This window comes from Opisthorchis viverrini (assembly GCF_000715545.1).
Source record: "Opisthorchis viverrini unplaced genomic scaffold opera_v5_30, whole genome shotgun sequence".
Taxonomy (NCBI): domain Eukaryota; kingdom Metazoa; phylum Platyhelminthes; class Trematoda; order Opisthorchiida; family Opisthorchiidae; genus Opisthorchis; species Opisthorchis viverrini.
The window spans coordinates 2556634-2572006 of NW_008751686.1; the positions used below are offsets into that span (position 1 = coordinate 2556634).

The 15373-nt window shown below is 46.3% G+C and overlaps 2 protein-coding genes across 2 annotated transcripts in view; one reads left to right on the plus strand and one right to left on the minus strand.

Moving 5' to 3' along the window:
• Positions 1–3394: 3394 nt before the first annotated feature.
• Positions 3395–7824, minus strand: T265_02487 (hypothetical protein; the record flags this gene model as incomplete). The annotated part of the gene is made up of 4 exons (XM_009166736.1): positions 3395–3508; positions 3820–3926; positions 6798–6981; positions 7684–7824. The coding sequence occupies 4 exons, from the start codon at positions 7822–7824 to the stop codon at positions 3395–3397; spliced, it is 546 nt and encodes a 181-aa protein (XP_009165000.1).
• Positions 5383–15373, plus strand: part of T265_02486 (hypothetical protein) — a gene marked incomplete at both ends in the record, with an annotated part of 39741 nt that continues 29750 nt past the window's right edge. Inside the window, 6 exons of the mRNA XM_009166735.1 lie at positions 5383–5571; positions 5607–5698; positions 5737–5887; positions 7489–7809; positions 10301–10384; positions 12772–12853. Of these exons, the coding sequence (XP_009164999.1) occupies positions 5383–5571; positions 5607–5698; positions 5737–5887; positions 7489–7809; positions 10301–10384; positions 12772–12853 (919 nt within the window). The remainder of the gene's footprint in view (positions 5572–5606; positions 5699–5736; positions 5888–7488; positions 7810–10300; positions 10385–12771; positions 12854–15373) is intronic.

The following is a 15373-nucleotide window of genomic DNA, read 5'->3' on the forward strand; positions in this document are numbered from 1 at the left end:
TCCCTCGCCAACGTGACCTTTGACGTTCCGCGATGTATGGAACGTCTGGGTTGCCAAACCAGAGAAAAGCATTGCTCTCATCGACGGATGCGGGATACCAGTAGGTCAGTTATATTCACGGATTCACGGATTGATACACAGGGTCGAGGATATTGCCCAATCTTTCCGGATCGCTTTTGTTCTTGTCGGTCAGTGGCTGTTGTTCACCTGAAAGGCACAAGTGAAAAAGAGTGTAGCACTGCTCTTTATGTTCTCAGCGCGGGACATGGTAAGAAAATTTTCAAGCTCAGAGCACACACATTCATCAGACAAAATTTTTTCTCATTTCGGGTAGTAGGTTCGAGGAATGACCTTCCTGCGGCGGTTGTTCACCCTCCTTCTAGAACCCAGTTTAAAGCACTATTAGACACTTATTTATGCGAATCCTTGCGCTGGCAAGCATACTGCCCCGCGCTGAGAACATAAAGAGCATTGCTACACTCTTTTTCACTTGTGCCTTTCAGGTGAACAACAGCCACTGACCGACAAGAACAAAAGCGATCCGGAAAGATTGGGCAATATCCTCGACCCTGTGTATCAATCCGTGAATCCGTGAATATAACTGACCTACTGGTATCCCGCATCCGTCGATGAGAGCAATGCTTTTCTCTGGTTTGGCAACCCAGACGTTCCATACATCGCGGAACGTCAAAGGTCACGTTGGCGAGGGATAGCCTTTTCTGGATCGCAAATGTATTTGTGGGGCTATCGCGGGGATTTCCACAAGGTCACCACAGAATCTTCGTAATGGTGAGAGAAGAGACTTGGTGAGTCTTCGATCCTGATTGGCTGCTATTCTGGTCAATCAGTGCATGCCTCTGTGTGGTCCATAGCCGGCTCTCAACAAAGACGCACAATCGACGGCTTTTTAGAATAGCTCGCCTCCGGACATCCACAAAATACATAATACGGATGCTGGATTTAGCGATTGGGTTCGTATAGTCACCCCTAAAATCCGAACATCACGTCAACTGGACGTGCAGTCTACGAACCGCATGCCCTGATTGACGCGAATGTCAGCCAATCTGGATGGAGCATCTTCCGCTCAGCGCTACTCGTCCTCTCATGAAGATTCCAGTTCGACCTTGTTGACATTCCATGGTCTTCGTAAAGGGTTTTCGGAATCCACTGTACCTTTTTATACACCATAATAAGTGGAGCAGTTCCTACTCCATGCAGGACCTTGCTTAAGCAAAGGACCGACATAGAGTTGCGCGACCGTACAGCAAGTCACAACAAAGTGACACCAAGGGTGTCGTTACGACTGGAGTCAAGCTGATTCCCCTGTGATTACCGCACCCATTCCTGGTCTCCTTTTAAAAAGTGGACATCATCCCCGAATATATCGGCAAGATGGAGAATTGTTTTCCAAAATGCCCAGCCCTGTGGCTGCGACTTCTTTTTCGATGAAGATGGTCACACCACTTTGATTCTCGATGAGTCCACTCATAGGCGGTTTCGGTCGCACTGATCAGCGGAATAATCTTTGTACATTCTTAGCTTTCTCCGATCTAACACTGCAATTTAGACGTGTTGGTGTGGCTTGAGTGCTGCAATGACCCCGTGGACTACACCATCTGAAACTTCGTCCCACAAGGTGGAATCATGCCACGAACGCCAAAGGAAAGCAGCGAGACTTCTTACTGTGAGTAGCCGTATTGTAAGATTGTCTGGGAGCTAAGGTTGTACTGTCCTCAGCGATGGGGGTGTGTAGGCAGTGAGTAGTTCCCCCGGCGTGTCCATAGTCTTTCTAAAAATAAATAAATAATTCAGCTGTAGCACCTTTTCGGCATCTAACTGCCATGTCTCCAAAAGGACGCACAAGGGCTGGGATACTGCCAGGTTGCCCAAACGTAGACAGGGAAATTCGAGAGGTAGGTGTCGATTTGGTCATCATCATCATCGACAACATGACATCAGTGTTCAATACCGATGCTTCATTGCCATCGAGTTAGAACCACGGACATTCCGGTCAGGAAATTCTTGTTCTAACCGCTGAGCACGATTTAGAAAAGTTTGGTTTATTAAACCGCACACTTCGATCGCCCAACGTTAGACCGTAACCGCTTATGCTTTATTCAGTACGTCGGAATACTTTTAAAGACGAAGAGCATCTGATGTGCGCATCCGCACTAAGATTCAGACAATGGTGCTTTTTTCCCTGCGTCCTCGGGCTATGGCTACCTGATGCAGCCGAGCAGGTCTGACTGTCAATACCGCGTAAGGTCCCCAAAGAAAACCCTACTGACCGCTGTCTCGCGGGTTGGAGACTAGGAACAGGTTCCCCGGACAAAACTCTAATCCTTCTCCTGACTTTTGAGTCAAAGGCTCAGGGTGGGGTACCTCAACCAAATCCCCGCACGGTCCTCTATCCACCGATGTCCCTCCACAACCCCTTCCAACCACGCAATAAACGTTACTGGGTGATTTGGTTGTCGGTTATCTGACGGATGTGTCTTATACGTTCTATAAAAAATAAAAAAAGTAACACTGCTAAGTCCACAATATCCTTTATATGTAGGATCATACATATCTTTCAATGCCCGCATTGTACGTCAGATCGGCACACATACTTTGCCCAAACCCTATACTCCCTCAAAATATATGTATATGTATCTGAAAGAGGTATACAGGACTCAAGCTGGTCATGCATCCTAAAACGCCACGAACGAACTCAGATCTTTTAGATTTCACTCTCGATGTGTCCAGTTGTCCAGAGGCGATGCTTCGAGGACTACGCGGAAGTTGCACACTACCTGAGATCTGAGCGCCCTTGGCAGGATTCGATTCCAGTGAACGGTCGTCTTTACGCCGACCGATTATCCAGGTCAATCAATCTCAATGTTACTCGATATAAAACAGTGCTTATTTGTAGTGTCGACATATGCCCCAACGGAGTGCACTTCTGACGCTATCGGGGACACCTTCTATCGAGTACGACGATGCACTTGAATCCCTCAGACTTTAAGGAGCGCAAGGAAAGATCGATGGCCTTGGTCTACTTCGAATGCTCAGGAGCTGGATAAAAATTTTACTGCCTGGAACAGCCATGCCCTGTGCCAATTAATACAATTGACTAACAATAGCAATAATCGTTCAGCTGGAACACCCTCTCCATGCCCAGCTGTGATGTCTCCCGAAGGAAGCACGAGGGCTAGGATACTGCCAGCTTATCTAGCTGGCCTCCTTCAATACAGACGTTGGAGACTGTGCACTCGGATGAATAGAATATAAACTTTTATCACCCATCTGTAGAAATAACACGTGAAATCCCACTGAAACTCAAGAAGGGCCAGGGACCGGATGGTCTGTATCCAACCCTCTTAAAAAAAGAAGGCGGATAATCCCTGGTGACTCATCCGCTTGGGTTCGCTATATCGAGTGGTAGACAAGGCTGTCCCTTTTCATCTTTCGTCTTCAATTTTTTCAGCGATACGATCATTGAAGATTCAATTCCTGCCTCGAGTGCCTATGGAATCGTAATGTTCCTAGGATATTCGCTTACATATATCGAGTAAGCAGAGGGCAGTTCTTAGATCTGATGCTATCCCAATGCAGACGACATTAATTAATCTAAGTGATTCTGCCTCATGGTTGAGCACTTGCTGCATGCCTGCAAGATGTAAAGTGCATTTTCAAGAGCGGGGGACTCGAACCCCAACCTTATGCTTGCGGATGACCCGACTGAGGCAGTAGATAGATTTGCATACACGGGCAGCTGCATCATTACTGATAGTCTAGCCAAAGACGACATTGCATCCGTGAGAATTTTCCACGGACGTTGCCAGACTGCCAGAGGTGATCAACAGGTATCCATTCAAGCAGACACCCTTCCGCCCGGTTACTTAGGGCGATGCCTACCCCTACATCTTTTGCTTCAGCGGCCTCTGGATCGCCAAAGGTACGTAGCGGTGAGAGTACACAGTGATGGAGAGGTTAGATCAACCATTATGTTTGCATCTTGAATTCTTGTTTTCAATACACAGCACACCAATGCTTTTAAAACCAGAGAGTTTGGTGCGGCCCAATGGATTAGGAATGAGACAATACAGCCTTACTCCTTGCGTCTTCGGGTGAGGCCGGTCCCCTGCAGCCAAGTGGGTCAAACTATTGAGTGGTTGCAAAAGCGTGGCAGGTATTTTATTCAGCCACCAAGCAGAAGCGCCTTTACATGATTAGATACCTGATGGTAGTCATTTCTTCGCCGTTCGTGGAAGAATGTCGAAAAAGGGTTATCCTAGGTTTACTGTGGGATTCTTGTTGGTCGAAACCGGGCACAAGAATAACTTTTGGCTGGCTGTTTGGACACAACTGTCGCTCCTTACAAGTAGTTGCCGCCAGCGGTGTGAGGTTTCGATTCATCACTGCCCTTCAATATTCCTCGTTTGTGATCCCAGACAACCAGTTGGTTATATTGGTCCGATCCCAGGAGTGAACTTATTGATTTGAGCACCTCTGAGTGTTGAGCGACAGACCCGATTTCTTAGACCGGTTCAGAGTTTCATCCAGAGCTGTACACCCATTGGTTGCCTAGCTACCATGTCACCCGAAGGAAGCGCGAGGGCTGGGATAATATCAGGTTGCCCAAACCTAGATAAGAGATGCAGTGGTCGGGTTCGAACTACGGACCTTCCGCTTTAACCACGGAGCCAGCTCGCCCCCACCCCCAATAAATAGATAGCTTCTGGAGTATTAGTTCCGCCTATGCTTCCTAATCTGCCGAGCAGATTGTTAACGTAAATGAGCGACATTGGCTGGATTGGTCTACCCACGAAGAATAACTTAATTTGATAGTTGTACTATATCACAGACTCGGACGCTGAATGTTTCAACATTCAGTAGTTTCATGAATTCGATGCAAGGCAACCTCGTGTTTAAAAAAAACTTTTATGATTTATCAACTCCGAGACTTTTTTTATTCGAAACTGCCCGTTAGATTATAGGCAGCTGGCATGTGGGTGGATGACCACCCAACCTATAGAAGCTCTCTGTGGTTCGACAGTTGAGTCCCCCAAGATGGATTATCAACCGTTTGCTCACACAGCTACGAGTATGATCCTGAGTTGGACATTTTTTTTTACAAATTTCACTACCAGTTGAAATCCACTAAAGGCTTCACAGGGGCTCGTTTTCACCCGTTTACATCTTGCACAAGACGTTTGGATAACAAGTGAATAACCCTTTTTTCTTTCTACTAGTCCTTCCATGAGTTCAAACGTTTTTTTGCTGCAGTGACCTTACCACTGTGGATCAAAACCCAGTTCCCCTAAAATCCCGCACCAGAATCTGCCTATTTCCCGCTGAAACATCCTTCCTCTGAGTGCGTGGTGTCAATTCAAAGGCATGTCAGGTTCGGACAATATCAAGAATGCCATTCGGCATCATGTGTTTGCGCTGTCCACTCTTTTTGGGTATGATGCTTTTGCAACACAATATTACGTGTCTTCTAGTGTCGATCCCACTACGGATAACCGAATGTTAGGATTCGCAAACAAATTAGAACAAAGTATTGAAACGTTAAATGCAGGTCAGGTAAGTTGTCCGAAGAATGATTCTAAAATTGTTAGATCAACTTGCGATCTGCTATGGAGGTGTTGTGCGATAAAAACCCTCAGGCCGATGTCCTGGCGCAGAAGTTCGAGGAGTTAAAGTTGAGAAAGTAAGATACCTGTTTGTTCATTCTAATTGGTATGCTAGTGCTCGAGAGCTTGGTCCCTTCATCTATTTGTATTCTCGGGTAAAGGCTGACCAAACCCTCATGTCCAATCTGGAGCACGCTTACGCGACCAAGTTTGGAGATCGAAGAACAACTGACCGAAATTCAACGGAGGTATCTCTTAGCTGTCAGGTATGTATTCTACATTATCGCCTTCAGCGTTGGGATCGATGTTCCTTTGAACTTCCAGTCCGTAGGTTAGCTGCTGTTCACTGTTTGAGTGTAAGGCCAGTAGTATGGACCTTCATCAGTTTACGACGATGATTTTGTCTCAAACTGCCCTATTGTTATCACTCATAGGAACTTGGGGTACCCGCGTTGTTGGACCTAAGTCATCGATGATAACCCCCTCACAAGCACGTAGGCCATCGCAACACATAGACATCTGGCCTCTTCTCGTGAGTGGTCTCTTCAGAGGATGTTTATTGCAGCAGATCAGTGGGCCAACGAAAGAGAAATTGCACACAATAGTCCGTAGCTTCACAGAATAACAAGAATTTTCAACAGTGGTTTCGGTCGCTTATGAGAGATTGAATGACATGTATACTGCAAGCTGTACTTTATTCCGCCAACCTTCGCCGTAGGTTTGTTTACTTGAGAGAGGTAATTGGCACTTGTTCACGTTACTTGTCGTTCCACTCAACGGCGAAACGAACTGTTTGATTACAGGCACGAGTCAGCTTTGAGAGTCGTTATGCTAATCTTACAAGGTGACGTCTGTTATTGAAGTAAACCTGCCGAACGCTGCATATCTATTCACTAATTTTGCATCCTCGAGAAGATGCTTGCTATCGGTGCATCAGTTCGTTTTCAGTTGTGAGTAGCTCGAGACTCTCGTTTCCGATGATGCAGCCTGCAAGACACGTTCCAGCCTATCCTGAACAATAGCGTCCCATTCAATTGAACTAGGAATTAACCTGAAGCATCACTTGTTCGTGTACTGCGTCAGTGCTGACCAAGACATCCTTCACTGATGAGCTACAGTTCCCCGGACTATTAGCAGATTGGTCTCTCAAGGGATATTTTAGACGCAGATGCTTACCAGAACATCCAATAAGATCAGTGGGTAGACAGGTGCATGCTCGACTTTGCCGTTGCGGTATGAGCATCACTGTCGCTCGTCGACTGGCGTGCGGCGTGCAGTCAGGAGTGAGCTTCCTTGCTAACCGAATTAACCCGAATACACCGGACAAACTACCGATAATTTGTTTGTAATTGGGATACTGCTGGATTAAAAAAAAGGAAAATCGATCAATCACAGACCTTTTCCGGGGTAACTTGACAGAGTGGGGCGAGTATTCCAATGGTTCGATTGTCGTTCTGATGGGGTTGTACTGCTACGCTACGTGTGCTAGAAGAGAATAAACCGGGACTTTCACCGAGTTCACACCCAAAGCATAAAGATGTGACGTTTCTCGCAGACAATGATGAGGTTACCAGTCCGATGGCATCCGAGACGAGACTTCAGATTCGTCGCGTCTCCTGTCTTTATTCTCGGTAACCATTTCCAGTTTCCGACTGCTATTGCTGTCTTATTAGCCCATAATACCTCCATCTGCGGTCTATCCACAGTCGTTAACGCCATTTCCAACTTTCACAGACTTACACTTTAAGACAAGATTCCTGTCAGTCTTCTGTATCATCCTACTTAGTTCCGGTTTTGTTCCCCGTTTCGGTCGTTAACCTCATCGGTCCAGTATATGTCGCATTCTTCTCTTTCATCTGCTCCTTAGGATTTTAACCAATTACAGCAACGTTTGGCTGAATCCAATCTCCTATCAAACACCATTGAACGCAGTTCTTTGCGCACTACGCTGCTTAATTCTGTCGACGATTACCCAATAATGCCCAATACACCCTCAGCTTCACAAAGCCAGCGGACCACCAGTTCTTGTACTCTATTACCAATGCGTTCGAGCCGGACACACGTCACTAATTCTATAGCTCGAGGCCCTGTGACAGCTCGATCCAACAGACTTGGTCCCACCCAACCGGATTGGTTGCTTTATCGAGCTACTTTGTATAACGATTTCTTGCCAGATAGGGACACTGAAGTGAGTAACAGCCATTTTCCTTTGATTTACAGTTGGCCTGTCTTTCAAAAGAGAAAGGGTGTTCAAAATACGAAATGTGTTGTCGATGTCGTGGAATAGAGGTAGCTCAGGTTCATTATTGCTCCGCACTGACAATGTCACCTCGATTGGCGATTAAACGTCTGCGAACCCCACCACCACCACTTTAATAGGTAGGTCGTTTTTGAAACGTGTGTGAGCTGATTGCGCAGATCCCTTTTGAAGAACAGGTAGATTCTGGTTACGTATCAAGCTGTTGTTGTTGTTTTTGTTGTTGAAAGTAGGCCTAAGGCGGAGCTGTAATTAGTGTTTCCAGTGAGCATGAAAAGAAAACACATGGGCGTCAGACTGTACTCGTCTGTGTAACTCTTGAAATAGCCTAATCGATAGGAGCGTTTGTCTCCTTTACCCGTAGTTAAGCGCACCACAAAGAACGGTCTCCTTATCAAGGAGCATGGCAAGTATGAATTATTGTCCATCGAAACTCTTTTGCAGCGGATAACGCACCGCACTCTCCTATCCAACAATGACTGAAACAGTGCGGAACGGATGCAGGCGGCATTGGTGGATTAGCATGTACATAATGTCAAGGCAAAATGGACGGTATTCCCGTCGTTGTTGCTTGTGGCATGAGAAATACTTCTGAGCAGTGGCACGATCACCCAGTTGGTAACAAAACCCTGAACTGCGCCAATCTGGGGGAAGATTCACTTCCAATTGGTGGAATTTCCTATTTTACTCCAAATCCTTTGATTGCTGCTGGGTCGGAGAATGCTGTCGTGTCATACCACTTACCGTGTGCTCTGCCGGGCACAGTTATTTACCTTTACAGTGGAAACGGTGGTCGTAGGTACTCAAGCAGTCACGAATATCGAACTTCGGAAGCCGAATATCTTGCTGAGGCACAAGTCTGTATGTGCCTATTTGCTTAAATTGACCAAGAAGTTGCGGAAATGAAGGAATGCGATGATAACCAAAAACCGTATGCCTATCACGTTGATGAATGTCCATCGCATACGTCCCTCTTTGGACGCAGAAAAATCACGTCTGTTTCTTTCTATCTACCCGATGGACTGTCCTGAATTTCCTATCCACTTCACCCCCCTCTGAAACTGCTCTGGTGAGATTACTCTGTTTAGCTCACATCGAACTACAGTTTCCCTTCTATCTGCGTCAATAAACTGTACACATTCCTTACCGTACTCGTATTTGGACTCAAGCGGTGGTAACTCTCCCGTCTCGAATGTTAGGCGGCAGGAGTTCGGGTTCCGATGCCGCCGAAAATACACGGCACTGATGAGCTCTAATGAGTAATGAACTCGAGTCCAGTAGTTCCCCTTTTTGGTATGGACTAATCAGATTAATTTCGGCAGGAGACTACTGCATTTGTTCTGCATGTGAATGCAAATATCAAGTTGATTCACTGGAAATTATGTGAAATTTTTACATACCTCGGTAGCTATATTAGCTCTGTTGGAATGCGCCTCATGAGTTCAGTGCAAGAATCTCAAAGGCTCGAATCACGTTTGCTGATTTGCGTCACTTGTGGCGTCGAACAGGCTTATCACTAGATCTTATGAGTCGCGTGTACCAGGCTAGAGTAAGGGTATGGGTGCGAGACAGACTCTGCTGACAGGTGATGTGAGGCGTCTTCAGGTTTTCGACTACCGATGCCTCAGAGGCGTGGCAGGTTTTGAATGGCGTCAGCGTGTTATTAACGGGGTGATTATAAAACGGGTATTTGGTTGTGCTGCCTGCACCTCAATCCGGTAAAACATCTAGCATCATCGACTACAATGGCTCGATCATGTGCTACGCATGCCGAAACACTGTCTACCGAGACGAGTGTTGTTCTCCGTGCCTCCTTCAGAATGGCGCGAACTGCGAGGTGGACACCGCATGACTTGGCAGAAGGGCGGGAAAGATATCACGAAGAGTTTGGGTGTTGTTGGTGTTGGATGGGGTCCTCGTGACCCCACCTGTGCTTGGCTGGAGATGTTGCAAGAAATGGCGCCTAGTCGATGTCAGTGGCGTTCTTGCTTTCTTTCCAGATTGTCTGATTGAGCGTCTGGAGGTGTAGACATCTCAGATTGCTTAACATAGACCAGCACCAGCCCCTCTCTCACACCCGCTCTTCTCTTCTTTTCACTCTAGGGCTTTAAATATAGTAAGACGAAACTTATGGTTGTACGACAGTGAAGCATCAGTGTTGCTGTCTTTAATGATGATGGGTGGATGGATGGGTGGATGAATGCAGATATTGCTTGTTAATCGAGCAAAGTACATTCAACACCCATGTCCGATCTATTGGCCTGATGGTGTTGAATTTCCGTAGACTACGTCCTTCTTAAAGACTATCAAGCTTTTTAGTATTTTTCCACAACCCGAAGGGCCAGGGTAACTGGTTCGACTCTTCCACCGGTATTGGAATTTGTAATCTATAAACATCACTTTTCGTTTGTTTCCCCCACAGATGGATCCCAAAACACCCATAAATTCTTTGTCGGCAGACGCACAGGAATATGCGATTGTCGGCGACTTGCTTCGATTGCTGCAGGTTAGTTGATAACTTTGAAGTCTGCTTCAAAAGCATTTCATGTTTCTTAAGTAATGGTCGTTCAGTTGTAATATTCTTTTGGTGTCTAGCTGGTATGTCACCCGAAGAAAGCACGGCGGATGAGATACTGTTAAGCTGCCCAAGCCTGGATAGGAGCAGTCGGGATGCCGGGATTGCGTTCAAACCGCAGACCTTAGAGTCAGTAAGCGCCTGAGCGCACTGAGCTATCTCGGGCTAGTTCTTTCAGATTTTTGGAAAATTTAATTGATTGAGGTCTTAACTACCCTTCCAAGAAATCCTCAAATAGCTTATACAGATGTCATCGACATACCCGAAATGTAGCTTCACGTTTCCACTCTGGATGAGTGTTTCCTCAATACGCACTTGGCACTTGTGGACAACATACCTTGGACCTTTTGATCGTTTATCGACATATTTCTTTGTCCCGAGCTCGGATCAGTTTTTAAGGAAAGAGTCAACGAATAAGGCAGTGGTTTGCTATCGTCAAAAGCAGACTAGTTTCTGGGCGCTGACCAATAAGGTAGCATAATAATAATACTAGTAACACCATATGATAATGCTATAGAAGCGAGTGTCAGTCATCATCAGTTTCAGCTGTAAGAACCGCGTACTTCTCGTACAGTGGGTGTAGTTCACCGGTTTTGTTCACCGGTGATTTCGGGAAGTGGAGTAGGTTGCTACGCATTGGAGGCGGGAGCTGATAGATTGGTGCGCAAATCCAGGACTGGTAGTGGGGGGGGGGAACTGGGAAGAGAGCTATGCATTGAAGGCAATAGCTCAGGTTGTATAAATGACCGTTGTTCCGTTCGCTGATCTGAGCGATTCGCTTGCAGATGTTCCGTTACCAGCCGAGGTGACTTTACATGGTGTAATAAGTTGGCCGTTCGTCCGTGTGTAGGCGTTGAATGGCATCGTGCTTGTGTAGGTCTTGTCAAATCTTGATTTGACGGTGATTAGGGAAATGGCCGTTTTATTGTGAAACCATTTATACATAACCCTATTCTATTGATTAGTGCGATTGTTTATCATCGTAAATAATTGGGCGAGATGGCCCAAGTGGTTAGAGCGCGAATTTACTGACCGGAAGGTCCGTGGTTCCAACCCGACCTCTGCCTCTCAACTCCCCTGTCTTGGCTTGGGCAACCTGGCAGTATCCCAGCCTTCATGCAACCTTCGGGTGGCATGGCAGTTAGGCACTGAAAGGATGCTACAGCTGAACGATCAGTAGACACCGTGGGTCCATACAAAGTGATGATCTCCAAGCCTGTAAGAAGCTATCACTGTTCGCATTCGGATAGGTTGTTAGATCAAACCGAGCCCCAAAATTGTGTATCGATATGACGCACATGAATCTGAGTCCGTCAGTTTGCAACAAGCCAATCTTTCAGAGCCACAGTTACTATCTACAATCACGTGTGGATTCGAGGCCAATCCGTTGAATCATGTGCACCAAAGTCTCTGCATAGGCAGCCTACCAAATGCTGTACATTTTAGAGAGGGTCACTCAAGAAGAGATATTCTCATCAAGTGGATGATGGCACCGACGGAATTCTTACATCGCGACTCCTCTCCTACCTTGGGGGAAACAGAACTCCTCGAATCAAAGAAGCTTTTTGATTCCGTCAACTGTTTTATCACTCCAAGAAAATGTCATTGACCCAGATTTGTAATCAGACCACTTTGGACAGATACTGCATCAGCTGGGCTAACAATCTAACTTTGGATGCAGCACCATTCTTCTGAATGGATCAGGTTTACGATACCGAATAACAACGTACAATTATTCACCAGTCCACAGTGGTCCAATAGTTTTGCTCCATTTGTTGTGGGAGCAGTCTTCGTGGCAGATTAAGTCGTCTGTGTTTATGTTCGAATCCAGTTAGTTGATACCAGAGTTGCTGGTTCCTAATCACCCAGATGGCTAGGACTGACGAATATCAGACAGGTTCACTTTGTTGTCTGAGCCTATAGTACTGAACGCTTGGAGCATTCACTTGGGACAATGTGGAAAACTTCATCACACGCCCACCAGAACTGTTAAAGCCCTTGATTCGACTGCCGGAAGCGCGGTGTGTGGTTCCTATCCGTCACCCTTCCCACAAAGAAATACACAAAGAGACACTTTGGAGTTCCCTGAATGGGGTTCCTCAGGGGACTGCTGTTTTGTGGTCGTCTTCCTACGCGGGCCCCGAAATTGCTGTTTTATGTCTTATTGCATTATTCCTCAGTAACCAGCTTATAATCACTGCCCATCCATCTAACAACATCGTGAGCTGCACTCTTGCAGAAAATTCTACCAGCTTGTCTGATGAAGCAATCATTAGTTGTTCAGACTGCTGAATTGATTTCTTTCCTTTTTTCCCCAGGGGAACAGAGGCATCTATATTCAGCCCACCCCGTTTGACGTTCGGTCTCGTATCAGAACTTTTCACTTGGATGAAAACATGTGTAAGTTGCCCGTCGAACTTATTCTTAGATGAGAGCACTAACTTACGCGACTCGATCTGCTCAGTGTGGTCCCCCGTAGGACCGCGAACTACTCATTTCCTATTGTCATACAAGAATGTACCGTTCTTTGACATGCAGGCCACATGAGGTTGCTCGGCTTTCGCCACTACACGGATACGATATCCGGCGGAGAACAAATTGTCAATGTGGTTTCAAATTGTAGCCATTTTCTCAATTTCTCCGCTCATCTTCCAGAGTAGATTCCTTATTATCAGCATTAACTGCGTCCAGGAAGGCTCGCAGCCGTTCAAAGTCAAGTAGCCAACAGTTGTTGCCTTGTCGTAATTCTCGGACTCGAGTGCTGCAACGATTCCGCGGGCTACATTGGCTAAAATTCAGTTTCTCAAGGTGCGCTTATGCCAAGAAGGCCATTGGTGAGCAACCAGCCCCGCACTGTGATTAACCGTCTGGATGGAAATATGAAAGCATAAGATGTTTCTTCTAGATTATCAGCATGTCTATATTTATGGAAGCAGCGATGCCCTTTTCACTCGAGGAAAGACCAGTCCTAAAGACTACACTCCTGTAGCCTAATGGTTGACCATAACCGCCAGTGAATTATCCAGTGCAGTCGAAATGCATTTATAACCTACCAAGAACTCGGTGTTATCAGCATTCTATATTTATGGAAGCAGCGATGCCCTTTTCACTCGAGGAAAGACCAGTCCTAAAGACTACACTCCTGTAGCCTAATGGTTGACCATAACCGCCAGTGAATTATCCAGTGCAGTCGAAATGCATTTATAACCTACCAAGAACTCGGTGCGGCTCCAAACGCATCTGCTATGCGCAATAACATCTCAATCGACACATCCAGGTTTCACCCTTTATGCTCTGATCCGCAGCCAAGCGGATCAGACCACTGAGGCCCCGGAACTTTCCAGGAGAACCGTGCATCCCAGTTCCTTGTAAGTGAGATTTCTACGTCGAACGCTCCGGGTGGGGCATTCCAAACAAACCCCCCTCCATGGCCTGAGAACTTGAGAGCGTCACTGGTTTTTGCAGCTCTTCCATCCACACCCCATCCGTACTCTTCAAGTGGTCCACTACAGTCAGTCCACCCGTCAGGTTCCTGATCAGTTTTCCGTCTCCAAACTGTCGTCCAATAAAATGAACTAAAATAATCCCTTACTAAGATCCAGCAATCTGATCCGCATTGCGGCCTTCAATGTTCGTATCATCTGTCGAATTGGGTAACAGGCTTCTCTTGCTGAAACCTTGATTTCCAAAACACGATACGGCACCCCACTTTGATCGTGTACCTGAAGTCGCTTAAAATGAGCTCAACTGCCCCACATTTCACTCTTCGGGTATCTGGTGTGCCCGACGCAGTGGCTCGTGGTATCTACGGTGTGGAAGTTGCACGTAGTGATAATCGGTCCCAAGGCCGGAAGTGCTTTACTGGGCAGGGTCCCAGTAAACAGTTGCCTTTGCGCTGTACAGTTGTCTGGTCCAATTAGAATTACTACGGGTCGATGCAATAAACGGTGTATATTTCTCGTCTCAGCGTACACCCCGATAGGCTGCGTTTATGAAACTGAGAAAGATGGATTTCACCGAGGTCTGCTACGACTGCCTCATTCAGCAAGAAAAACGGATTTTTTATCATCCTGGTGAGCGATCAACTCGCCAAAAGAAGATAGGCGTTATCGAACAGCTTGCGAATAAGGTGTAGCGACAATTCGTCCACAGAATCACCATCTCGAACAATGGCCCGAACACTGAAGAACAGTTCAGCTGGCTTTCTTCACCACTCGAAAAACCCAACGGGCCTGAAAGAAACATTGAAACCAGCCTGTCGTAGCAGCCGTCAGCAGCATAAGCCTTTGATGTGGTAAGGCAGCTGATCCGGGTTTTCTCTACCCCACACTTTTCAAAGAAGGTAGTGAAGCCCTGGTGAGCAGTCTGACTATCCTGCTACGGTTTTTTTGTGACGAGAACAGAATGTCGGTGGAATAGAACGCTTTACTCATAATCCGAATCCTCAAAATGGCACAAAAACATCATGCGAAAGCTTTTGGTGCATCAACCTGATATTCGTATCATCCGAAGTGCTCTGTGACGTTATTTTGCGCAGGTTGATCGTTTATCAAGAGAGATATATCACTGAAAATCGAGCTGGCCGAAGGGACACCGACCACATTTACTCTTAGACGGGTTTTCGAACAGTACCCTTCTTCAAACGTACAAAGCTGTTTTTTTTCTTGGTGTGAATGCTAGTTTTGAGTCCGTTCATGAATTTTGACAGTATCTGATGCTCAAAGTTATCCCTTCTTGATTTTTATCTCTTATCAGGGCATTGTATGTAGTTTTCTGTGGTTAGGTCACATATTCCACATTTCCGAGAACCGCCTACCTCGCAGATCTCTTCTCACACAGCTCTGCGCTGGATGGAAGTGATCGATAGATGGACAGTCTATGATCTGACAAGGAATTATGAAAGCACCAATCACTATCAAG